At 44.2% G+C, this 27,719-nt stretch overlaps 1 protein-coding gene across 4 annotated transcripts in view; it reads right to left on the bottom strand.

Moving 5' to 3' along the window:
- Window positions 1-27,719, bottom strand: part of PLCE1 (phospholipase C epsilon 1) — a 284,395-nt gene that overhangs the window by 221,510 nt on the left and 35,166 nt on the right. For all 4 annotated transcript variants that reach the window (XR_009246452.1, XM_058671015.1, XM_058671017.1 and 1 more), the window contains exon 2: window positions 25,434-26,992. Coding sequence is in view for 3 of the 4 variants with exons in the window: in XM_058671015.1 (XP_058526998.1) it covers window positions 25,434-26,636 (1,203 nt within the window). In the remaining variant the exon portion in view is untranslated. The remainder of the gene's footprint in view (window positions 1-25,433; window positions 26,993-27,719) is intronic.

Genomic DNA, 27,719 nt, shown 5'->3' with positions numbered 1-27,719 from the left:
CCCGGTACAATTGTGTAAGAGTAAACAAGATTAGCATGCAATACAATATTACTGATATACAAAGCCACAGAATCATTTTTCTCAATCCCACTTCCCGGTACAGTCACCTGGCTGGGGCACCCTTTGGCTGCCTCACCAGATCTCAACAAAGCTGGTAAAAACCAACTCTTTACTTCTGAATCACCACTAATCAAATGCTGTTTCCAAGATCCCCACCCTGGAGACCTTAGGGGAGCTATTCCTCCTCCTACAACAATCAGACCTTGTGAGTCACAGGTTCCTCTGCATTTCTCTAGACACTACCGTGACGCTGCTCCATTTCAGCATAGTACGCTGCTCATCAGACCTCGGTCCTGGTGTTGGAAGCAATTCTGTCTTCTCATCTATCCAATGCAATGCATCCAAGTCACGCTTTTCACAGGGTCATTTCTACATTCATGAACTCTCAACTTCTTGCCTTTTACATGTCTGATGTTCTCCCATTCTTTGGTGACTGTACCCATCCAAACTTCTTTCCTCCCTTTCACCTGCATATCATCACCCATTTCATCAGTACAACACACAGGAGCACACAACTGAACCTGTCATTCAGACAAACCAACACGAACTAGCTGGTTACCCAGATGTGCATGTGTTGTGCTGTGCAACTATCCAAAACTGCACGAGGAGAGAGTCCCTGGATGCAGCTGCTTCTCAGAGGTCTAGAAGATGACATTAACTTTTTCAAGCTGGCATAGCTTTTGCTGTTTGTTGTATTTTTGGAAAGGCTGTAGTTACAGAAAGTTGTTCCTTCTGTTTCTATTATAAACAATTGAATCCTATCATGTGCGAAATAAGCTTTAAGGCATAACTAATACTCCACCCTCATTTTACCAAGAAGGAACTGGTTTCCTAGGTAAGCCTTCTGGGGCATCAGAACTCATGCCTCGGGCTTCTTGTCACCATCCAGCCTTTCAGTGACTCATGCAGCTCTGCTGATCTGACTCAGGAAGGCAGAGACCTGTCCATCAGCACACCCCCAAGCAAGCGCCCTCTGCAGTCAAGGAAAGCCCGGTGCACTTATTGAAGCCTTACTTCCCTGAACAACTCCTCCCACACTCACGTGGACTGTGACTTTCCAAAAATATGAAATGCAGTGCTTCCCAAACTTGGTTATCATGGGAAGCTTTGCTCAAAACAAAACAAAACAACAACAACAACAAAAAAAAAAACCTGCCCTGTCATAGAGTTTCAGAGACGGTTCACTTGGCTCAGTGGCTAAAACTTTACCTTGAATGCACCGGGATTCCACATGGACACCAGTTCATGTCCCAGGTGCTCCACTTCCCCTCCAGCTCCCTGCTTATGAACTGAAAAAGCAGTAGAGGATGGCCCAAAGCCGTGGGACCCTGCATCTGCTTGGGAGATTCAGAAAAAGCTCCTGGCTCTGGATTGGCTCAGCTCCAGCCACTGTGGCCACATGGGGCGTGAACCAGTGGATGAAAGAACTTTATGTATCTTTCTGCTAAAAAAAAAAAAAAAAAAAAAAAATCTGCCTTTCCAATAAAAATAAATAAATCTTGTAAACATATACAGTGACTTCTGAAGACAGATCTCCCAGTCACTGCTCACTCTCCAAATGCCCACAATGGCCTGGGACTGGACCAAGCTGAAGCAGGAAACAGGAATGCAATCCAGGTCTTCCCAAGGGTGGCAGGGACCACAAACTTTGCCATCCTGATGTCCTCCCTGGGGCATGTGCAGGAAGCTGGTATTGGGCCGAGAGTCATGCTCAGGCCAGGGACTCAAAGTGAACGTGGGCATCCCAAACGGTGTCTTAACCACTGTGCCAAAAGTCCACCCAACTAGTATATGTTTTAGCACAAAATTCATGGAGGTTTAGTGATATTTAATGCCACATTTCCTCTAAGTACAAGGAGCAACCTACAGGAAGCTGGGTCCACTAGCTGATGAATAAGTCAAAGTGGTATATTCATACAATGGCACACAGCAGCCACAAAAAGGAATGAAGTCCCAACTACAATCTGGATAAATCTTAGAGCCATTATACTGAGTGGAAAATGTCTCCCACAAAAGACCTGAATATTGTAGGATTCCATTTATATGAAGTGTCCAGAACGGGCAATTCAAAGAGACAGAAAGCAGATTCGTGGTGGCTAGGGACTACAGGGAGGGGAAAAGAAAAATGATTACTAATGGGTATAGAGTTTCTTTCTGGGGTAAAGAAAATATTCTTAAATTGGTTACTGTAACAATTGCACAACTCTGAATGTATTAAATTATCACTGAATTACTTCAAGATTTTATGAATCATCTTAAAATGTCATTTTTTAAAAACTGTGCCATACTGTGGATATAGTTTCTCTGCCAAGGGTTCATCTGCCAGAGCTTGTTCCTCAGCATGGTGATGTGAGCTGGCATGGCATGGCACGAGATGAGATGGGGCTTGGCAGAAGTCCGTGGGTTGCTTGAGGTGCAACCCTTGGAAGTTATTAAGGTCATTCTTATGCATCTCCTGGGTAGCTTTCCCAGGAGCATGTCATTAGGAAAATCTGAGATGGACCTCTGAGCTGTCCCCTGGCTTCCCACAAGAGTGGGACCCCTCGTTCCCACAAGGGCTCCCACCATGATGCCTGCCACTCAGTGGACAGAACCAGGACAGCCTTTACCCAAGCTGCACCAATGCCTAGGCTGTGCACTTGAACCAGTAGAACTGTGAAGTGGATAAAATTCTCATTTATAAATAGTCCGCTGCAGGCATTTCCTTATAGCAATAAAAGAGATTAATGGAAAAGGCTATAGAAACATAATGTATGATAAGACAGATTTTGTGGAGAAAAAGAAACAGTAAAGACTGTAAGGAAACCCATTAGTTAATACTGGCTACCTTCTGGTGATTGGATGATATGTAATTTTTCCAGTTTCTAGAATAGACACTAGAATATATACGTATATATGCAAATACATAAACACATTTCTGTTATTAAAACTTAAAAAACCAATTACTCTGGAAGGACAAAATATGTTCAACTGTATTTGGAATGATACATCCTCAGGTTTCCAAGAATTCTGACACGTGGAGACAGGTAAGAGTTTGCTACAAAAGCCAACGAGGCTCTAGAGGAATTTGTGGTACAGCCAGACCACACGAATCCAACAGGATGTAGCCTAGTTGACTGGGCAGGGCCTCTGAATGGATTCATGGATCCTTAAACAACTTAAGGTGGAACATCATACATTATACACAATGTTGGGAAAACGCTTCATTACTCCTCGCAGTAACATGAAGAGTGGCATAACAGTACTTCCCACTTCTAAGGAAGAAAACTGGGAACCACCAGAGGTTAAGAAATTTGCTCTGGGGCTAGTGCTGCGGCACAGGGAGCTTAGCTGGCACCTGCAGTGCCAGCATCCCATATAGGTGCTAGTTTGAGTCGTCAATGCTCCATTTCTGATCCAGCTCCTTGCTAATGCACCTAGGGAAGTGGCAGAAGATGGTCCTCTGCCTATTAAAGAAATATATTTCTAAAAAAGGAAAGAAAGAAACCCAATCAAGCTTATAGGTAATAGGCAAGTTACAGATAGGGTTGTGAACCTAGAAAGTATAGCCAATAAATAAATAAATAAATAGTTGCAAAAATAAATATTTGCTTTAGTTTGAGCAATGTATTATAGATGTTACTAATTTATATGTGTAGTTATTAACTTACAGTATAACATAATCATGTAACATTATAACCCTATGAGATACACAACCAATTATTAGTTTCACAATAAAATAATTCAATTTTTCTCTCTCAGATCACAATTCAAATTTCAGTTTCTGAAAAATTACTCCAGGGACAGATGTGTGGCTCACAGGATAAGTTACTGCCTATAATGCCTGCATCTCACATTGAGTGCTCGCCTGGGCCGACACTTTTAACTTCCTACGAATGCGTGCCCTGAGTGGCAGCAGCTGACGGCTCACCCACTTGGGCCCCTGCTCCCCAGAGGGTGGAGACCTGAACTGTGTGTCCAGCTCCTGCTTCCAGCCTGGTCCAGTCCTGGCTGTTGTGGGCACTCAAAGCAGTGAATCAACAGATGGACATCTCTCCACATCAGCCTGCCTCTCAACAATATTATTGTAAAAATAAAAAGACATTAAAAACAAATCTATTTAGGTTTGCTCTTGTGTTCTCTTACTGAGGAGGGTATTTTTTTTTCTTTCACCCAAATAATTTGGGTAATTATGAATTTCTTTATGTTCACCCCTACAGATTAAAAAGCACAGTAAGGGGCTGTTATTATTTGCTAAGAGAACTCTTAACACTTGTAAAGGATTGACCCTGGTGCCTTCAAAGAGCGGCTTATTCTTCCTGGCTGTCAGCAGCCTGTTGTCTGCATCTTGCTCTCCCTGTCTGAGAGCCTCAGAGAACTGGCACTCCAGGGCCACCACTCAGGCCACATGTACCTCTCGCTGCCAGGCGATATGGGCTCGCGTGGCACAAAAAAGCAGTGCAAACAAATTTGGTAAGCAGCAAATTCGCCTCTTCCCAACCACACCATCACTCAGGCACCCTTCCATTTTCTGCTGTTTTAAGAGGCTGAGGACACACTAGAACTACCCGTTCCTTTTTGTGACCCCTTCTCATTTGCTGGTATCTTTAATCTCCATGACAGATGAAAGACCACACAGCAGAAATAGATCTTTGTCTAGTTCAAAGAATTCTTTGAGCTAAAAAACCTTTTCAAGTGCCTGTAAGAAAAGGAATTAGGACTGAAAAAATACTGTATCAGCTATGAAAAAAAAAAAAACTAGTGTCAACATTAATAAACATAATGTACCAGAAAGGTAAAAATTATCTTTAAAGTGCTGTATGTATTTGTGTTAGGGACCTGTGGGGGTGCGATGTACCCAGCGCGACAGCCTAGTGACTAAATCTTCACCTTGCATGCTCCAGGATCCCATATAGGCACCAGCTTATACCCCAGCATTCTAGTTTCCATCCAGCTCCTGTGGCCTGGGAAAGCAGTCAAGGATGGCCCAAAGCCTTGGGACCCTGCACCCAAGTGAGACCTGGAAGAGGCTCCTGGCTTTGGATTGGCTCAGCTCTGGCCATTGTGACCCTTTGGGGAGTGAACCAGTGGATGGAAGATGTTTCTGTCTGTATCTCCTTTTTCCTATATATCTGACTTTCCAATAAAAGTATATAAATCTTAAAATTGCTTCTTGGGGCTAGCACCTCGGCTCACAGGCTACTCTTCCACCTGCATGCGTCAGAATCCCATATATATGGGTGTTGCTTCATGTCCTAGCTGCTCCACTTTCAATCCAGCTCCCTGCTTACAAACTGGGAAAGCAATGGAGGAGAGACTAAGTCCTTGGGTCTCTTCAGCCACATGGGAGACACAGAGGAGGCTCCTGGCTTCGAAGCAGCTTCGGTCATTTGGGAAGTGAACCAGCAGATGGGAGATCTTTCTGTCTCCCCTTCTCTCTATAAGTCATCCTGTAAATCATCCTTTTGAGTAAAAATAAACCAATATTTTAATAAATAAAATGCTTTTCTTATCCAAATCTTTCCTAGAGCCCAAGGCCTGGTAGGGAGCAACTGGCACCTCTTCACTTCAGTTTGATTTCATCTTTGCTGGCCAGTCGACTTCTCCCCAAGAGGAAAGCTTGTGGAAATGATTGTCACTATTCCCCAGGCAGGCAGACTTGCTCAACTCTGTCCCCAAACTAAAAGACTGGCACGCTGGTCTCAATGATTTGACAGTTGGTGTTGACATTCACACTGTTTCTTCAACCTAGATTCCAAGAGTTGACAAATCTCAAGTTCTGGCCATTTCCTTTTCACAATTTAAAATAGTTACTAGTGAAAAAAAAAAACAAAAAAACCTTAGAGAAACTAATCCGGCCACCCTGTAAAAAGAAATAACTTCTGTTTTCCAAATCTGCTCTGCTTTTTAATTTCATTCAGAGCCTAGAAGGCTGGCTTGGCAGCTTCGGCTCCTGGTCCAAGAGCAAAACTCAAAAGCTAAGTGTGGCTGGTCCTCATTCAGCAACTGGCGAGGAGAGTTCTAAGACAGAGCCCTCACTCTGGAGCAGGAGGGACCTGGATCCTTCCCCCTCTAACATCTCAGTGCATTGCAGCCAGCCTGTCTTGAGGAAAAGCTAAATGCAAGGCACTCTGGGAGGCTCCTGACAGACAAGAAGCCAGCCACCAATTCACAGAGTGAAACCATCATACACGTTCATGAACACTGTCAGGTGTACACAGTGTGCATAGACAGACAGCTTCCTGTGCCACAAACCTTTGTAATTCACTACTTATTAGCAATGATACAGAGAGCATCCTGGTCACTAACAGAAACAAATTGGCCGAGAGATTTCTGTGTGCCATGTTCAGCCCTTCTTCGGCCCCCTAACGCGCACACTTCTCCATATTTCGCTCATTTTACAGGTGAGAAAAGCTAAAGCATAGAGAGACGGAGTAAATTGCCGAGGCTCCACTGCTAGTTAACCACGGAGCTGGGACTCCGTCCAGCTCTTAACTGCTCACTCGCTGCCTGTAGAACGCATTCCATTATTATGAAAACTCAAAGACAAGAAGGACCTTGCAGAAGTTTCCCTTTCAGAAAGCTCTCCACGGGACAATACACTTCAGGTTCACGAGGAGAACTTAAAAGCAAATCCAAGACTATCAGGAAGGGCAAATGGCTTCTTCCAGCCCAGACGTTTTCAATTTGCAAGTACCAAATAAACTTTCAGTCAACGAGTCACAGAATCATAAAATCAAAATGAAACCTTGGGGAAATAATATGAATCACACCTCAAGACTACAGTTAAGCCTTCAAAAGTCATTCTTCTTTAAAGACAGCTACTGATGGAGTAGGAATGAGATGTGACACTCACTATCTTCATTTCTCACACTGTAATTTTTCAGCCCAAGAAGGAAAAGATACTTTGGACTTTTCTCTTTCTCCTTTTTTATTAAAAACAATTACAGAAAAAGGGGAATAAAAAAAACCCTTTCTGCTTAAGGAAATAAAACACAGTATGTTTAAATTGCAGTGTGGAGTCTTGATATGCTATTACCAGCATATTTTCAACTTCTCCAAAAACATCTGTAAAAGAAATTATCAGTATAAAATGCTCCACAGCAAATTTTACAATCAGGTCATACAAAATCAGAGTTTTATCTACTGCTAAAGCACCTCTTGTCTTCCCAGCCTCTTTTTCTCACATCTTCAAGTCTCAAAGGAGGAGGAAATAGGGGCTGGTATGGTGGCTCAACAGGCTAATGCTGTCTGCCAGTGCTGGCATCTCCTGTGGGTGTTGGTTCACGTCCTGGCTGCCCCACTTCCCATCCAGCTCCCTGCTTGTGGCCTGGGAAAGCAGCAGAGATGGCTGGAGTCCTTGGGTCCCTGCACCCGTGTGACAGACTCAGAACAAGCCCCTGGGTTTGGATCAGCTGATGCAGCCATTTGAGGAATGAAATGGCAGATGAAAGATCTTTCCCTCTATTTCTCCTGTTCTCTGTAAAGTTGCCTTTCAAATAAAAATAAATAAATCTTAGCATAGGAGGAAGTGGGGAGAGTCAAACATACTTATTTTTCCCAAGGATTTACTTATCATCATAGGTTTATCATATGTACAGTGAAGGAGGAAATAGGAAAAGAATAAGTGGATTGCTCCTTTAAAGATGGTTAGCAATACTTCTTGTCACATACAAATGAATTGGACTTCAAAATCACTGGTTTCAGTATCTCACAGCTTCTGGGTTTCCACTCAGGTACTCTTTCTTTCCATCCCTGTTTTGCCAATTATCAATCAAGGAGATGGTGGTATGGCACAGCAGATTAAGCCACCTCCCACTGGCACCCCATAAACACCATTATAGGTCCTGGCTACTCCACTTCCCATCCAGCTATCTGCTAATGTGCCTGCAAAAGCAGCAGAAGGCAGTCTGAGAGTTTGGGTCTCTATACCCACGTGGAAGATCCAAACGGAGTTCTTGGCTCCTGGCTTCAGTCTGGTTCAATTTCAGCCATTGTCGCCATTTGGGAGTGAACCATCAACTAGAAGATCTTTCTCTTTCTGTATCTTTGCATTTCAAACAAATAAATATATTTTTTAAAAGAAGCATTAGTCAAGTAAGACTGTATCGAGGTCCATTTTTGTGCAAAGCATAGTTCTGGTTAAAAGGGCTACAAAATTAAATCAGAGCCTGGACCGACTTCATAGGAAAAGGTCTGAAAGCAGAAACAAATAATCTGGGTTGCAGGGGGTCAGAAGACATTAGGGGAAGACCAAAGGTTTTTAAAATTTTCTACATTAATCCTTCCTACAAGGAACACGTATTACTTTTTCCCCCTAATTTAAAGCCTAGAAGAGATAAGATTCAAAAAGAACAAATGAAGCATCCAAGTAGTGAGTCATATGGTCCCAAGCTTGGCTGCTCTGTGGGTGGTTTGCTTGTCACCAGGTTTTCAGGCTTGGTTATCCTCAAGAACTGTATTTGGCACCAGCACATTTCAATTTGGAATCAGTGATTTTTACCAATGATGATTTTAAGTTTTGACTGTGGTCTCCTAAGAAAAAAAGTGCTTTTATAATTGCCTATTGGTCTTCAGTGCTGCCCAGTGTTTGAACATGTGATTGGAAATTTCAGGTAATTCCTAGATGCATAAGTTTATCTCAAAAATTTATGAATGAATGCATCTTTAGAAGAAAAAAAAAACATTATTTGAGAGGCAGAGAAAGTAGAGAATTGGGATGGAATTCTGGGCTCTTGTCTTCAGCCTGGGACAGTCCCGGCCATTGTGGAAAGTGAACCAGCAGATGGAAAATCTCTCACTAACTCCGACTTCCAAATAAACCAATAAAATCTTACCACATGGGTGGCAGGGGTCCAAGCACCTGAGCCACCCGCCATTGCTTTCCCAGACCATTGGCAGGGAGCTGGAAAGGAAATGGAGCAGCTGGAACTCCTATCAGTGTTCATATGGGATGCCAGCATTGCAAGCCATAAATTAACCCACTGCACTAGAAAAAAAAAGATTTATTTGAAAGCTAGAGTGTCAGAGAAAAAAAGAAAGGAAGAGAGTGAGGGAAAGGAAGAGAGAGAGAAATACACAGAGCTAGCAAACATGCCAGAGAAACAGGGAATGAGCAAGAAAGAGAGAGATCTGCCATCTGTTATTTCACTCCCCAAGTGGCCACCATGGCCAGGACTACGTCATGTCAAAGCCAAAAGAAATGAGAAACTCCATCCTTATCTCCACGTGGGGGGCAGGGGCTTAAGCACTTGGGCTGTCATCTGCTGCACGCTCAGGTGCATCAGCAGGGAGCTGGACCAGAAGCAGAGTAGCTGGGTTTCACACTGCTGCTGACACAGGATGCTGGTGCTGTAAGCAAACAGCCTCATCCTCTGTGCCTACTGCACTGCCAGCCCCAGCTGCCAGATTTCTTAAATACATCTCTTGCTCGTGGGAACCCGACTCTTCTACAGTTACAACTTCAACTTCTTCCAAGTAACTCTGGAACTCTTATTTGCTTTGCTTGGATTTTTATTTTCCCTTCACGTGTTCTAATTTAGACTATTTAAATGCCTTGCCCCATAGTAGGAAAAAGATGCATTTTTTAAAGTCACTGTTCATTCACAGGCCCTTTCGGCACCCAAAAGCTGTTAACCTGAAGAATTAGGTGAGGAGATCTTGTTGACAACTTCCTACTACTCAGTCATCTGACCGCACAGAACTCAGCTCAGGATTCATATAATACTCTGCTGAAATTTCCCCCATGGAGCCTGTCTCGTAAACTGGCAGTTGTTAAGGGCAGAGCACAAAGGCCACAAACGACCCTGTTCATTGAAAGAGTCATGCTATGAACCTGGCTTAAACTTTCTCCAGAGTAAGGATAAAACGCAAGTTGCATGTAGTAATCATCTCTGATTCAAACACACTGTTGGCTACCTTTTATCTCCACTTGCACTTGACTACAGGTGAACTCACAGTTAACATGTCTAGGAAAAACTTCTCAAACTTTTTCTGGTAGATAGTTAGGTCCTGTTTATTTATATACAGTAATTATGCTTAGAAATCATTCAAAACAAAACAAAACAAAACAAAACTTCTGGCCCTGGCATGGTAGCCGAGCGGCTAAAGTCCTTTCTTGAACGCCCCAGAATCCCATATGGTCGCCAGTTCTAATCCCAGAAAATCCACTTCCCATCCAGCTCCCTGCTTGTGGCCTGGGAGAGCAGTCAAAGACGGCCCAAAGCCTTGGGACCCTGCACCCGTGTGGGAGACCTGGAGGAAGTTCCTAGCTCCTGGCTTCGGATCGGCACAGCACTGGCTGTTGCGGTCACTTAGCGAGTGAATCATTGGACGGAAGATCTTTCTCTCTGTCTCTCCTCATCTCTGTATATCTGACTTTGCAATAAAAATAAATAAATCTTTTTAAAAATTGGATTTGGAAGAGGAAGGTAGTTGGTCAGTTTCAGTACAGTGACACATCTGTCCTCTCCCTAGTGGAACAGAAACCAATCTAACCCTTATCAGGGCAGAGTTGACAGCCCACCTTCTCCATAAAGCCCTCTGAGACCACACAAATCCTCCTGGACCTCTCTTAGTGCTTGAGAATACAGAGTTATTCTGTGAGGGCTTCTGGAGAAAAAAACTATTTACAGGGAGGTAATACAACACTGTGGTTAAAAACTGAGGTCGAAGAGCCAAAGCAATGCAACCACAACAGTTACGGTGCCAAGTGCTTTTCTAATGTTCTAGAATCTCCAACATCGTTGTTAACATATGTTAACATTTAGCACATAACAATCAGTCCTTACAACAACCCTAAGAGGCAGGTTAGATTATTACTCGCCCCCTTCCACCATCACCACACACACGCCCCTTAGAGATGAGAAAACAGGAGCACAGAGAGGTTACACAACTTGCATGAGATCACACAGCTGGTAAGTACAGGGCCAGAACTTAAGACCAGCTGGTTCCCAAGCGCATTCACTAACCACTGTGGTGACTTAAGCCCTCAATAAGTTAGCTGTGACAACTATGGCAGCTCAAGTTTCTGCCCTATGGGTTAGAAAGAGCATTTGACATTTGCAGTGCAGGGCGTAAAGTAGGCCTGAGAGCACCCCAGCTTCCAGGCCTGGATAAGGCCTGAACAGATCAGGGCAAGGCCAGTGTCTGCCTGAGCCTCCAGTTTCCTTCTGGCCAAGATGAAGGCTGGACTGTTAAAAGTCCTTCCAGCGCCATTGCTCATGAGCAGGGAGTTCTTGGCTCAGCTCCTGCCAGCCTGGACGTTAGTGGCTCTTCCTGGGCCTGGTCTGACTCCTGCTAGGCTCAGGGTCTGGTATTCAGCTCTGCTTCCCATAAAGAGAAAAAGAATGAGTGCAGCACCCTCCTGAGAGACTGGGAGGGATCCCCTGCTGGCTGCTCTGAGCTCGTGGAAGAACTCGGTTGTTAAGCCAAGCTGAGGATGGAAAGAAATCAGACTGAAGGCAGAAGTGAACTCGCACTTCTTGGCTACACTCAAAAAAACTCCTCTGATTGTAACAAGATGAGCCAACATCTTAAAGAACTGAAGACAGGATATATTGTGAAAAAGTCCAAAGGATGAGTGAAGAAAAACATGATAAACTAAGTACCAATCAAAGTCATTTACTCTTTGGGAAGTTATTAGAAGGAAAAAAAAAAAAAAAAACAGAGAAAGCACATCCACACCTGTCTATCATCTCACCATGAACTTCCCCAGGCCAGCACCGTCTTAGAAATGTATGCATCCCAGGGACCCCAATGGTATCATGGTTTAGAATCAGTTGACACATTTGCATTCTAGATGAAAATGGAGCTGACAGAGCCTGCAGACCCAGGTTGCAGTTTTCAGTCTCCCATTGTGAGCTATGTGAACCTGGCCAGGTAACTTCATCTGTCCAGGGCACTGACCACTTTATCATATAAATAAGGGAGTGAATAACATTGTAGAAAATACTGTGAAACCTCTGTCATTCATAAAGCTACCAATACTCCTTTCAAGTTCACCTAGAAAAGCATTAAGCTATACTAATTTTTATATTTTAGGCCACAGGGAGCACAATAAACTCCACTGTTTGCAGCACATGTGTGATTTCAAGAGAAAAACAACGTGATAGCCTAGGGCCTCAACAGCTCTTCTGGTTCTGTTCCATTGGGTACCAACCAGCATTGCCATGTATGGGTAAGCATGCTGCTCCTGGAGAGGTCACTTGGCCAAGGGAGGTGAGAGAGAAGGACCAAATTGCAGTCTGTGCCAATTTTGTGCACAGGAGGCTCAACTCAAAACAAAGGTGGATGCCTCCAACTGTCCCTCAATTCCAAAGAAATGTAATCGCAAGACAGTAAAATAATGGCCAAATTTGTATTCAAGGTTGTGTTTTCTGTAGCACTTACAATCTTTTCTTTGTTCAAAACACCTCCAGAAACTGTCTTTCATCCACAGGTTATAAGGCCACCAGTGAATCCAATCCCGTCCTTGATAGATATCAAGCATCAATGTTGACCCAACTACATTAGCCAGGTGACTCAAATATTATATTTTTAAAATCTCAAGCCAAGATGAAAGGGTCAAGGAATTTTGTAACACAGCTGCACAAATGGAACTAGGCGATTTCAAGGTAATTTCTTCAAAAGGAACACCTTTCATTGAACTGATGATGTTCTGGTATTTAAATTCAATTATTAACTTTACACTCCTAACCACAGTAGCTACCTGATGTAAAAAATAGAGAAAAACCTCTGGATTCTCCTGGATTCGGATTTACTCTCTTTATATGAGACCAATGGTTCTTTGACACCACCATAGCATCAATCATTTGAGGTTCTTGCCTTTCCTAGCAATGCACCTGTGCATTGATCCACTTGCACTTTTGATTGTTCAAGTTATCAGAAGTCACCAAGATCGCTCATCCCGTACTTCTGGGTCAGACTCAGCTTCACACATTCTACCTCTCTTTGCCTTGAATAAAAAGTTTTCAGTTTATCTGAAATATATAGTCACCATAATAATGTATTCCTTATCACACAAACATCAGAGTTACACATTCAGACAGTACCCATATGCCATGTGACCATCAAAAGGACACTGGCTGCCCCACCCAGGGAGTGAAACCATCCTCACTGAAGAAAAACAAAACAAAACATAATGCTTTTGCTATTAAACAGTTGAGAACTCAAGTGGACTTTTCCCTTGTTGTAGAACAGAGATTTTCAAGGCTAAGAAACTGCAATTTGGTGGAAGGGTACACAAGCTGGAAAAACTGAAGCCATGGGGCTTTCCAACTGCCAAACTCCCACACGCTGGCTCCCGGGGTACATCACACTCACTATTAAAGTGTCACCATTTCTAATTTGGTGCTAAATCTTTCTGCAACAAAGTCACTCAACCCCGCCTAACAAATGGCTCCTTCTTCTATTATAACATAGGGGGAAAATAATGTAGGGGTTGGTGGTAAAAATTATCCAACCCCAAACTGAAAGTGAAGTTCTCATTCATTCACAGTGGTGCAGGTTCGACTTGATGCTCTCAGCATTTCTGAAAGGAGATTGGGCTGTCTCTGGTTCTGTTGCCTCCAGGGTAGGTTTGTGTCCCCCTTCACGTCCCAGGTTCGTCACTCTGACTCTTTGGAACCTGCTGTTGGAGGAGAAAAGTTGTACCTGCAGGGAGATTTTGCAACTATTTGCCAAGCACTTGAACTTCACCAGTTCAGATTTCTTTTCTGGGTTTTCAGGACCCTGTGAGGTTGGTGGCCACCTCATTGTAATGGTGTGATGGTTTCTTAGAATCAAGTTTCTCAGCCGCAAGCCAGCTGGGCAGAACCCTTGAAATTCACAGTCAACTTTAAATTACAACGGAAAAATACTAAAATGTGTTCCCAGTAGTTTTGAAAATTTTCAGCACGGCGGTGAATAAGCTATAAGCTTCTGACTCATATGCAGTTTGCTTTGGACTTTGTTCTTGCTTACTAGCTTATAAAACTGAAATGTACTTTTAAATCACAGCAATTCAGTTAAAAAAAAAAATCCAACCTTTGGGCTTGGTTCCCCCTCCCCCGGAGGCTGAGTCATAAAAGTAAATCTTAGCCATTTCAATAGCCAACACGCCCCTCACTTTAAGAACTGGTATTGGTATTGTTCCCTGTGTCTCCCATTTCATCCCCAAGTCACACCCAGCTCACATGTGAAGAAGGAATGAGTTCCAGGACAACTCCAGCCAACACTTGCACATTGAATAAGAGAACAGAATCTCTGCCAAGTGACAGGGGCGAGTTGCATCAGAACCTTCCACAGGAACTTCGGAGACGCCATTATGAGCACAGACTTCAATGGGAGCCAGACCCAGTCCACTTCCTGACACTGTGTGACGCTGGACATGGTACTCGGACCCAAGATGCAGTGGGGACTGAACGATGCCTGCTTGGCAGACAGATGCTACGAGAAGGCAAGACAAAGTAAGAGAAGCCATGCAGGTACCCCAGTGCCTGGCACCCAGCAAGTACGCAACAAGTGCTTGCTTTTTTTTTTTTATTTTTTAAATATTTATTTTGATTGCAAAGTCAGGTACACAGAGAGGAAGAGACAAAGAGAGGAAGTCCTCCATCTGTGGATTCACTTCCCAAGTGGCTGCAACAGCCAGAGCTGAGCTGATCTAAAGCCAAGAGCTCAGAGCCTCTTCCAGGTCTCCCACACGGGTGCAGGGACCCAAGGCTCTGGGCCGTCCTCAACTGCTTTCCCAGGCCACACGCAGGGAGCTGGACGGGAAGTGGGGCTGCCAGGATTAAAACCGGTGCCCATATGGTATCCTGGCGTGTCCAAGGTGAGACCTTTAGCCGCTAGGCTATCAAGCTTGTTTACTGCACCAGGCATGTCAAAGCATAGCCAACAATGGAGGAACATCTCTCCTTTGCCCTGCCGCCTCACCAAGTGCTACAGAATCAGCAGGCTCACCTCAACTCAGACAGCAAGGAGGCATGTCTGGGGAAAGCAGCATATCCACCAAACCTAAGGCCAGCATTCATAGCAAAAAAAACCACAGACAGATGTGCTTTCCGAGCTTAGGAGAGGGTTATGTGGTGACTCAAAAGGCTAATCATCTATCGGCAGCACTGGCATCCCATATGACCATCGGATATAGCAGCTGCTCCACATTTTTTTTAAGATTTATTTATTTTTATTGGAAAGGCAGATATATAGAGAGGAGGAGAAACAGAGGGGAAGATTGCCTGTCTGATGGTTTACTACCCAAGTGGCTGCAATGACCAGAGCTGAGCCAATTCGATGCCAGGAGCCAGGAGCCGCTTTTGGGTCTCCCATGCAGGTGCAGAGTCCCAAGGCTTTGGACCATCGTCAACTGCTTTCCCAGGCCACAGGCAGGGAGCTGGATGGGAAGCAGGGCCTACAGGTTTAAAACCAGCAGTCCTATGGGATCCCAGCATGTGCAAGGCAAGCAATTTAGCTGCTAGGCTACCCCACCAGGCCCAGCTGCTCCACTTCTGATTCAGCTCCCTACTTGTGACCTGGAAAAGCTGCAAAGCTGGGCTCCAGTCCTTGGGACCTGCGTCCACATGGGAGATCCAAAGGAGGCATCAAACTCCTGACTCCTGGCTTCAGATCGGCTCACGTCCTTTGGGGAATGAATCAGCAGATGGAAACTGAGCTCTCTCTCCATCTTGCCTTCTCACTGTAAATCTATCTTTCAAATTAAAAAAAAAAAAAATAAGCAAGTAGGGTCCAGTGGTGTGGCCTAGCAGCTAGAGTCCTCGCCTTGAACACACCGGGATCCCATATGGGTGCCAGTTCTAATCCCAGAAGCTCCACTTCCCATTCAGTTCCCTGATTGTGGCCTGGGAAAGCAGTCAAGGACGGCCCAATGGGATCCTGCACCCGCATGGGAGACCTGGAGGAAGTTCCTGGTTCCTGGCTCCAGATCGGCACAGCAAAGGCCGTTGCGCTCACTTGGGGAGTGAATCATAGGACAGAAGATCTTTCTCTCTGTCTCTCCTCATCTCTGTATATCTGACTTTGTAATAAAAATAAATAAATCTTTAAAAAAAAAAGCAAGTATTTTTAAAAATTCAGAGGAAATGTAGAACTTCTGATTTATTAAATACAATATGCCAACTGTGTAAATACCTAGCACACAACTGGCAACAGATGTGTCTACCCTTACTGCATGTACCCAAAGCAGCTAAAATCCCAGGCTTTAATGTGGCTTGCTCGAGGTCACACAGTTCACTAGTGACACAGAGCTGAAATTCGCCATCTGGGTATTTTTAGGAGAGGGGTTTGTGCCTTAGGTCTAAGACTGGGGGTATTAGCCACAGATAGTTTCAAAGAACTGGCTGAACCTTGCATAGCCCAAGAGTAGCCTTCCTTAAGCTGCAACCACTGCCTGCTTGTCCCCTCCACCCCCACCACCATGCACAATCCCCTCCTGGCCTACTTCTGAGAATCCAAGCTGGATTCCCACCAGTGCACATGGAAACCTCTGACGGCTAAAGCCTGGGCCTTTGGGGAGGCCAGAAACCCACCTCAGGGTCCAGAGGGCAGGGGCTTCTCTCCTCCAAGCCACTCTACCCCCCATCTCCCACATCGGCCTCAGGTGCTCCAGCCTAAGCACAGAGCAGCTGGACACTTTTTCAGGCCTTCTGACAGTCCACTGAAATGGTGAGCCAGGGACAGGAAGATGAGAACATGACTTTCGCTTTTCAGGCCAAGTCTGGGGAAGTGACAGGCGTGGATCTCTGGCTTTGTGGGACTGAAAGAGACTCTTTGTGAATTTCAATGGAAAAATCCTAATTCTGCCCTAGGTATTACACAGAAGAGTGGCTTCCAAGTCCGAGGGTCAGCAGGAGGACAGCTGATGCCTGCTCCAGGAGTAGCCAAGGAGAGGAGGAGACATCAGGGATCGGCTGGAAACTGCCATTCTTCACTAAGGCAGTCTTCACCGGAAGCACCTACAGAGCTCCACTTCTGACCCAACTGCCCGACGTGCACCTGGGAAAAGCAGCAGTGGATGGTCCAAGAGCTTGGGTTTCTGTACCCACCTGGCTCCTGGCTCCAGCCTGGCCGGACTCCAGCCATGGTGGCCATCTGGGGAGTGAACTAGTGGGTAGAAATGATCTATCTGGCACTCTGTGCCACGTTTCCAAATAAATAAGCCCAAATGTAGAAGCCCCTCTCAGCTTATAATACTTAGATAGAAGTATAACAGGGGTTTAGCCAAGGTCTCTCCTGGTTTCCATGAAGCCATAGACTGTCACAGACCCCTATACCAGGACTGCCTGGCTGAGGCAAAAGAGCTGTGTAGTGCTCAAACCTTAAGGAGACACTCACTACTGATGACAGGGTTGGCACTTGTGAGAACCTAAGAGTGGGTGCCTCTTTAAATTCTGCATGCTAAGCCTGGTCCAGCTGGAACCTGAGCCTCAAGAGAGCATGCTATTACAAAGTCCTGGAGTTCTCCTCAATGTCATTGTCTGGTTACCTTGCTTGTGACACGCACGTTTGTAAACTGACTATCTGATCAACCACTTGCTATAGAATCCCAAATTCGAGTAATAAAAACTGTGTATTCATTTCTATCATAGCATTTATACTTCATCTAATTCATCTCTCTGTAAAATGCATACCTGTACAAATACATACATAAAATAAAAAGCTCAGGCAGAAAGAAAGAGCTGAAAAATCATGCAAGCTGACTGTGAGGGAAATATAAGAAAGAAGGAAGATGTTAAAAATCTCACTTGAAAGTTGTTTCTGGCAGAGTAACATGAGAAAGGCCAAGAAGCTCATAGCCAAAGAATGTGTCTGACAAGTCCCACTGCGCCTCGGAACTGCCGGGCTTCTTTGCCACTCTCTTGACCTTCATTATTGTATCTGTATTGACATTAATATCAAAACGGATCTTGCAAATCACATATCTGATAAGGGACCTTTATTCAAATGAGCAAGATCTGAAAAGTAAATATGAACATGCATAGAATGACCAAACTCAGGAATATACGCAGGAGAAATGGAGACGTATGGCCATGTAAATACTTGAGGGCCCGGCACAGTAGCCTACTGGCTACCTACTTGCAAACCCTGGAATCCCATATGGGTGCCGGTTCATGTCCCGATTGCCCCATTTCCCATTCAGCCTGTGGTCTGGGAAAGTAGTTGAGGACAGCCCAAAGCCTTGGGACCCTGTTCCCACGTGGGAGACCCAGAAGTAGTTCCTGGCCCCTGGCTTCAGATCAGCTCAGCCCTGGCCATGGCAGACTAGGCGAGGGAACCAGTAGACAGAAGAACATTCTCTCTGTTCTCCTTCTCTGGATATTTGCATTGCCAATAAAAAAAAAAATCTTTAAAAAAAACCTGGATGCTCATACTTCAAAACTTACTAGTAGACGATAGAATAAAATGCAGCGTATTATTCGTCAATGGATTTTACCCAGCAGAACATAATCAAGTACTGATACAGTAGAGATGAACTACAAACCCTGAAACCTTTACGCTAAACGAAACAAGCCATCACAAAGGGCCACACACTGCACAAGTCCATTCACAAGAAGGCCAGAACAGGGAGATTCAGAGAGACAGGAAGTAGACAGGTGGCTGCTTGGGGCTGCAGAAGGGATGAAACAATGGAGGGCAATACTAACGAGTACAGGGCTTGTTCTTGAGGGGATGATAAATCCCTAGCTATGATTATATGCAAGCCACTGAACTGCACATATTAAGTAGGTGAGTTGCACATGTGTGACTTGTATCTCCATAAACTGTTTAAAAAAGATGCAATTTACTACATATTTCAAAATAGGAGAGTTCTAATAATTTCGAATGTTCTCAACACAGAAAAAAGAAACGTTTGAGGTGATAGATGTCAATTACTACACATTATACACATGCATTGAAATACTATTCCATAAATTCTGGAAAATGAAAATTTTAAGTTAAATTTCTTTTTATAAAAAAAAAGAAGAAATCAGAGCATTTCTCCAGCCCCCCAAGGATCTGCCATTGTGGCTCAGAGCCAGCTGGGCACTGTGCGCTCTGAGAAAGGAGCAGTCGTGGGGCGCTGCAGGCTGACATGGCTTGCCACGGAGCTTTCTGGGAGTCTGGAGGGTGTGGAGAGAGCCATCTGAAGGTCTTCCCCTGACTACTAATCCTGGTTCTCTTCAGGCCACATCTTAAGTGTGGCTTGTTGGAGAGGGACAGGGAGTAGCCTTCTCCAGTGGTTCACTCCACAGAGACTGAGGCTGGGCCAGCCTGAAGACAGGAGGCAGGAACTGCATCCAGGACTCCCAGGCAGGTAGCAGGGACTCAGCCACTTGAGCCATCACCTCTGCCTCCCAGGGCGTGCACGGGCACAGGAAGCTGGCCCCCCAGGCAGAGCTCTTACTCAAACTCAGGCACACGGACATGGTAGCGGGGCATCCCAAGCTGTAGCTGCATTGCTGCCCCAAACTCCTACTCCAACACTGGCCAATTCTAATGAAAAGGTTTTTGCCGGCTGCTAATTCCTGCTATTGAGAACATGGAGGAAGAAAGGGGGAAAAAACTAGAACAATTGCAGGTACATTCACCTCAAACTAGAGGCCAGGGACAAGAGTTTGCATCCCACGTCTTAGCAGATCCTGAAGAGGTGACCACAGAGAGGTGCAAGCCAACTGAGCCCACACTGCCCCAAGGCGGCTAACAGAAAGTAATGTGACAGCCAGTCACGTTCTCCAGCGGCCCTAGATGTAACTAAATCGCACAGTGTCTGGGTTCTCTTTCACTGTGCTCAGCAGGAAAGAGCCAGCACCATCCTGCACCCGGGCATGAACCCAGCATCACCCCTTAGGAATGGACGCTGCAGCCAGGTAAGTCCCCAAGCACGAACTTCCAGCTTAGCCCAAACTTCGCCTGAGCACCCCACAGAATTTGAATTTTTTCTCCATCTAAATAGTATCTGAGCTTCTATTTCCATAGCCACCTCTTACTATATTCTACACCGGGGCTCAAGCATTCACAAAAGTCAAAAATGAGAAGATGAATTTGCATTTGAAGATTACATTCTACAGAGACAGGATCTTTCTATGAGATGCAGTTAAGTTCAATGAAAACAAGACAAAAATATAGAATGATAGACCTACACATCATCACAGGTCATTTTGCTCTACACTACCACTGGCTTTTAAATGTACTTTTCCAAATTTCAGAGTGAAATAGGAGAAGGAAAGAAATCTTCAGAAGGAAGAAATCAGAACAGGAAAGCAGTAATATAAAAGCTGGCTTACACCTTTCTTTTCAATTTACACTTTTTCTACTCTTGAGTTTTTATTGTTTTTGTATTTGATCTATTCTCTTTTTCTTCTTTTTATCTGACAGAATTTTTTTTTTCTATTTTTCAGTTTAGACAACACTGCAAAACATTCACGAAATAGATTTAAAAGTTTATTTTGGTACAAAAAAAAGCCTAGAAATATGTGCATATCAGAGTCTTCAAAACATTCATGGAAAACATGCATTATGAGAAAAGTATGCACGGATTTCGAAATTTTTGGCACCCAAACTTATGCTTCAATTCCATATTTCTTGGTGTTCTGAGGCACCCTGGTACTCTCGCACAGCAGCTGCTCCTAGGGATGGAGGAGCAGAAGCAGAGGAAATGGGGCATCCCAGTGCTGCAGGACTCTGCCCGCCTCCCCCACCCACACACACCTACCCAGCACCCCCAGCACCGCCCACTCTGGTTACAGCAGCAGTTACAGGGCAGAAGGGAAGTTTTTATTTCACATCCCAGGTAGCTCCAGGCAGCGCTATTCCTGCCTCCCTGCCCTCTCACCTCCACCCCCGCTCCCGCCTGTCCCACCCTAAAATGCAGGCAAGGGCAAAAGTTTTCGTAAAGGAAAAAACCCCTTACCCAACCTTTAACCTGGAGACTTTAGTCACTTGTCAAAAACATCCCATTTTGTTGAGTTAATAAAGGGAGTGTGGAAGAGAGGCAGTATGGAAGACAGTATGGTTGTAAGTGGAAGAGGGCAGGGTTTTAATTTTTTACAAGCAGGAGGAGGAGGATCTCAACAGAGTTCATCAGTCAGCAAGCATTAATCCTCATTAATGTCCTCCATTCAAATCCATTCGTCTCTGCACAGCTGTGCAAATATAAGTTAATTGGGTCGTTTTGACTAAGGCATGCAAAAATAAAACAAAAGTAAAAACTTGAGGCCAAAGGAATTAATTGGACAAATAACACATTCTTCAAGTGTGTGGGCAGGATTATGTAAGCTGCCACATCGGAGACACCCAGTGGTTCCTTGGTATCTACCAGGGATTGGTTCCAGGACTTCCTCAAATACCAGAATCTTTGCATGCTCAAGTCCCTCATAAAATGGCTTAGTAGCTGCAAAGAACCCTGCACCTCCTCTGCATACTTGAAATCATCTCTCCCTGGGACAAGTATTGGACACAGTGCTTAAGTCATCACTTAGAAGGCCTGTGTCCCCTGTCACAGTGCCTGGATTCAAATCCTAGATTTCCTCCCAAATGTAGCTTGCTGAAAATGCCTACTCTGGGAGGCAGTAAGTAATGGCTCATGTCGTTGGGTCTCTGTCTCCCTTGTGGGAGGCTCAGACAGAGTTCCCAGCCCCTGGCTTTGGCTTGAGTCAGCCCCCGTTATGGACATTTGAAAATTAAAAGATGGTAACAAGCAGATGGGAGGTACCTAGCTCTGTCTGTAACTCTGTCAAGCAAATAAAGCAGATAAGTAAATCATCTCCACATTATTAATAATATCTCACATGATGTAAGTGCTAGGCAAATGGTTGCAGCGATATATTCTCTGGGAGATAACGACCAGAAGAAATCAGATGTTTTCAGCACAGATGTAAGATTTTTTTTTTTTCAAATGCTTTTGGTTGGCCATTGGTTGAGTTGGCAGACATAGAGTTGCAGACAAGATGAGTCGATTGGGCCTGGCAGCGTGGCCTAGCAGCTAAAGTCCTCACCTTGAACGCCCCAGGATCCCATATGGGCACCGGTTCTAATCCCAGCTGCTCCACTTCCCATCCAGCTCCCTGCTTGTGGCATGGGAAAGCAGCTGAGGACGGCCCAAAGCCTTGGGACCCTGCACCCGCATGGGAGACCCAGAAGAGCTCCTGGCTCCTGGCTTCGGATTGGCTTAGCACCGGCCGTTGCGGTCACTTGGGGAGTGAATCATCGGACGGAAGATCTTCCTCTCTGTCTCTCCTCCTCTCTGTATATCTGACTTTGTAATAAAAATAAATAAATCTTTAAAAAAAAAAGATGGGTGGATTGAACATTCAAATCCATCCCTTGGTAGCCCTCCCCAGCAAGAAGCCACCCTGGAGCAACCCCCAACAAAACAGGTCACAAAGGGTCAAGTGAGAACAGCACTCGCCTCACTGGCACATCATGGAAGGCCCACACTGACAGTTATTCCTCATCTGCATATGAGCTAATCAGAAACAATGAGATTAAACCACCTACCAGAATCCACACGCCACAAAGGGTGGATGTCAGAATTGCAATTCAAATCTGGGCCAACTGACCTGTCCTATAGCCTTGGTATTATGCAGGACTTGCAGAAAGTGACAAAAACACCTGGGACCAATTTCTTGCCCTTTATAAGTTCCCACAGGTTCTAAATGTCAAAACATGATAACATCCTAGGTTGTTCATTATAATATAATTCCTGCTACAGTGTAATCTGAAAGGGCACTCCCTTGCAGAAGCTTCAGAAAGACCAGGGCAGCTGGTTCAGCCCTCAGCTACATCCTAAGGGATAGTACACCAACTTCGCTTGCAAGCCGTCTGTCTGGCAACTTCCCCAAGCTTCCAGACTGAGCAGCAGGGAAGGGACCGCTGACATCCCCTCTCAGTTCATCCCTGTTTTGGGCAATCCATCCCAGGGCCTGTGACAGAGAAGGGCAGGGCTGAGCCCAGAGCTGGTGCAGCAGGCCTGCAGGGGGTCAGGTGGGGTAAAATGTGGACATGGCTAACATTATTCTGAAACATACCCCAACGGTTCTGAAACACCATATACTGATTTACATTTCTGTTGTGCTCTTAATGGTCAGGTGTACATGGCATTAACCCACTCCCTGCATTTTTCAATGAGCTGGCTGGCTACTCTCAGCAGTAATGCTGTGGTTGGAGATGCTGAACAAGATTCCAGCGTTTGGGGCAGGCAAGCCTGTGGCAAACTCCTGGCCTGCAACCCAGGTTTTGCATGGTATTACACAAACCATCACAGAAACAAATCCATGGCTTCTAGCTGGGGCCAGTGGTCAATTACCCAGAGAAAGGCTGCAGGTTTCACTTTGCGAACAGGTACCCAGGTCAGCATTCATGCTCTCGGGAACCCAAGCAGTGTTAAAGACTTTACAGCAAGGTGAAGTGTTCCCCAAATTGTCCTGACCAAAACCACAAGAGCTAATGTAGGTATTTAGCTTAGCGGTTAAGAGACCAGTGGAGATGTCCACGTGCCACATTGGAGTGCCTGAGTTGGAGTCAAACTGTTTCAATTTCAAGTCAAAACTGTGTCTTGCTAACACAGACACTAGGAAGTAACAGGGAGAGTTCAAGTGGTTCAGCCCCTAAAAGCCACACTGGAGACCAGGATTAAAGTTCTGGCTTCTAGAATCAGCCTAGCTCAGTGCCAGCCTTTGGGGAATTAAACAGTAGATACAAGAGCCAGCTGTTCACCTTCTCTCTCTCTAAATAAAAAAAACACAAAAACATAAGCACACACCCACCCAGAGCTCAGTGTAAGCTCCTAGCCAATGAATGTCAATGCCATTCAATCACTAGGGAAACTTGAAAGTACATTCATGTGGTGCTCTGCCCCAGTGATTCTGACTCAATGGATTTGGAGGGGAGCCTGCACACCAACCGTAATATATAACCAGGATAAGAATCTCCATACATTATGCGACCAATGGTGAGATATCATACACTGAATCAACAGATGCCGAAATGCAGTCTTGCACTCTGAAAAGTTTACTCTAAATTCTGCTGCTTTCTGGGTCTTGAGAAAAAACTACTCAAAAGTGCAAACGAACTGATTCACAACCTTACTTATGCCACTTACTAGCTAAACAACCTTGGAGCAGAAATATGACTTCTGAGAGACTCGCGGGGTTAGTAATCACATCAACAACACAAGGTAGCTAAGGTGACTCCATGATAATGAACGTGTAAATTATTCAGCCCAAAGTCTGGCACATGCTCAGTGCTTAGCTAGGATTTCCATGATGATCATGAAGATAACAGCACACTGGTTATGTTTAAATGTGTTGAGTGGTGTTTTATTAGACCAGTATTTATTTCCAGGGCCCTGTTTTAGAAGATCAGAAATGTGGGAGAGTTCTAGTGACATTTTCACACTGAAAACAGTCTAAACAAATGAGTGCTTAGCTGGGATGAGGAAAAAAAATGAGAGTACACGGTAGGGCAAGTGACTGGATGGTATGTTATATCTAGAATGGAATTTGGACCTTAAAGAAGACTGACTGGATAGAATTCAGAGGACCTAAAAGCACAGATAAGAAAAAAGGAGGCCTTATTTTTATGAATCTCACGAAATCAGCATTTTCTTCAATTACAAATATACTCAACAAATGTCAGTAACAGCAATAACTTATTAGCAGAAATCAGCTATTTACATGTCATGTTACAATTATGGTAGGTTTGCTATTTCGGATGACCAACTGCTTTGGCTTATGCAGGCCTGAGAGTTTTCCCACAAGACTGTTAAAACCAAGAAAGTCCCAAGCAAACCATTCTTGATTTATATCCATTGTTACTTTGAAAAGATAGATTTTACTTTTACCACTATTTAGCAGTGCTAACAAAGAATTACAAAATTATCATGGCACAACTCCAAAACAAACATCATAATAATTCGTTTTAGTAATGCTTGATATTTCATCTGATGCATTTAACACATTATTCTGAATCCATTCATTTCATTAATTTTCCAGAGGAGTCCTGGACACAAACATGCTTATGAGGGAAGGATGGCTGCAAAATGCAGAAAACCAGACTTAGGTTCCTTTAGGTCTGAGGATCTCAAAACCGTGAATGACAATAACAGAAGAGGATCCTGATGTTTACCTCAAACGTGCAGAGCCAAGCAATAGCTGGAGACGTTTTCCCACACTTGGAAATCTCCTGAATGCCCCTTCTCCCAATGACAAATGCATGTACGTGTGTGCTCCATGATTACAGGGCCTGTCCCCTCTGAATACCCACCAGCCGGAATATCACTTTTCCAAAATAACTACAAATGCCTCCCCCAAGAATCCAATGCAATGGATCTTAAAATTTCCACAAAGTAAGATAATGCACATTTGAATTCTAACAAGATAAGGCATAAAGAAATGGTGAAAAGAAACTTGAGCTCTTACCAGCAACCACTGGGCTTCAGGCTGACGTTGGCTCCCACCTTGCCTCATCTCCGAGGAGGAAAGGGCTTCCCTCACTCTCCCACCAGGCACCGAGTGACCGTTTCTCTTCTGCTCAATGTAACTCCAAGCAGTCCTGCCAATGTGGCCAGAAGGCAGAGTTCTCACAATTGCTCTTGTCCCAGTATATACAGATTTCTTAACTTCTCTGTCGTTTTTACAAAACCTCCTCACCAACAAAGTAGACCGTTCTTTTTTGCTTTTAAAAAAGTCTTCTACATCATCACAGTTTTCAGGAAAGTGCTCAAAGTCACTCAAAAGTGTCTTGGCAGGTGGACTGTCAGTAAAATTCTCCTTGCAAAAGTGATCACTTGAACACACCCTGCCAACCTTCTGGCAAGCACCTTCAAAGCACAAGTACTTTTCATTTAAGGTGTCACAATGATTGCACGGCAGCTGTCCATTCTGATTATCATGGTTTTGGGTCAATTCCATCAGCTGACAAGCATATGTCATATAATTTTTCTTCGGCTCCCCCTCAACACCTGGCAGTGGCACACAGTTTCCACAATCATCCAAGGTTAAGTTTTCTGACAGGGGACAGAAAGTGTCTGCCATTCTTCTGTCAACTCCATAATGAAAATGCAATAGTGCCACATCACCAGCAGGGTGGGATCCATCAGCCTCCACAATTACTGACTGATTTCCTAAAGGACTCAGGTCCATGGGAGACCCATCTATTTCCAGTTGAATTCCAGGAAACACCTTTCTTTCCAGTGCTGCAGGAATTCCAGTTTCAAAACACAAGTTCTGTTTGGGGATGGAGTGGCACTTTTCATCCAGCTGGCTTAGAGGAAGGCCATGCTGATGGTTTCTCAGCCTGCTGTTGCAGCTAACGTTAAGATTTTTCACAGATTCTGGCAAACTGAGCTCCCAGCTCTTTTCGCTCCTGTTCTCATCACTCACTATTTTTTCCTGTGCTATTGAGCGAACCTTGGGCAAGTGGCTGCCAGAAGCTTCTTCTTTCAGCTTGTTCAGTTGTGAGATGGAGTGAGACACCTGCCTGTTGGGTCCGACAGGATGCACCTTTGCAACGCTGGTGTCCGAGGTCTTGTCTGTAGTGTCCTCCGCAGCTGACAGAGCAGACACCACTTTTCTCTGAGTCACAGGAGTGAGAACGGAAGCTGCCATTTCTTCAGAAGTCATCTTGACCAATACACAGGTCTTAGCGATTGCTTGCTTTCTCCTCCCTGGTGATCATGTCAAGATTTTCATAAGATCAGTGATTATGAAAATAATCACATATATAGTCTTCAGAAAAACACAGTGACAAGCAAGTTCTTTCATTCAGGTGCACTAAGAGTCAAATAACTTTCCAATTTGTTACCTCCTGTCATAAATAACTTTTAGGTGAGAGTTTAAAGGTGGTAGGTCAGTGTTGTTTCTTCTGTTGTCTGAAGAAAAACTTTTTCAAGACTTTTATCATGGATTTATTCTGCAGCTTCTGATCTATCATTAAAGTTGGAGCGAGTTAGAACCCCATTTTGAATGCTTCTTGTTTCCTGTAAGAAAAGGGATAATGTCAAATGGTATGGCACTAAATGAATTGTTTTAAATTGATTCATAATTCCAAGTTAATATAAAATATAACACAGTTTTCAGGAAAGAGTTTTACAATCAGAAGTTAGTTTTATTGTCTTAACTTTATTTTTCTGATTTAACATCTCAGCACTGTGCTTCTTTCCAAAATAAACAAGAATCGGATTTATTATTCTGGCTTAGCTAATGTTTAAAAATCAGGAAAAAGTATGTTTAGACATAGAACAATAGACAGCACAGAGCAATGACCTCTGAAAGATGAAAACAGAAAATAAAGTAAGTCCCATAAATGTCACCGTTTATGACTTAGCTTGTTTCCAGGTCACAGGGAGAGAATGGGACCTCAGAACTCAACAGTGTGAGTAAGGGAAGCTGAGAATCTAGACGTTAAGGAAGCAAGAGAAACAGAAACCTTGGGTAAACAGGTGTAAAAGAAAGAAATATTTTAGAAATTATGCAAGTCAGAAGACAGTGGAACAACTCATTAGAGAAAGGAAAAGGTCACTGTTCATTAGAATTAGATACTTAGAATTATATACCCAGCAAAAGTGTCACTGGCAGATTAACTGAAATACACACTTTTCAGACATGTAAAGCTAAAAATAATTCATCGCCAGCAATCCTGTACAAAAAATAAAAAAGGCAGTCCTCTAGGATCTGAAAATGTTAAACCTATAGGTAGATACAATT

This window comes from Ochotona princeps, chromosome 13 (assembly GCF_030435755.1).
Source record: "Ochotona princeps isolate mOchPri1 chromosome 13, mOchPri1.hap1, whole genome shotgun sequence".
NCBI lineage: Eukaryota > Metazoa > Chordata > Mammalia > Lagomorpha > Ochotonidae > Ochotona > Ochotona princeps.
Note: the sequence above shows the minus strand (reverse complement) of the source record. Positions and strands in the feature narration are given on the sequence as shown.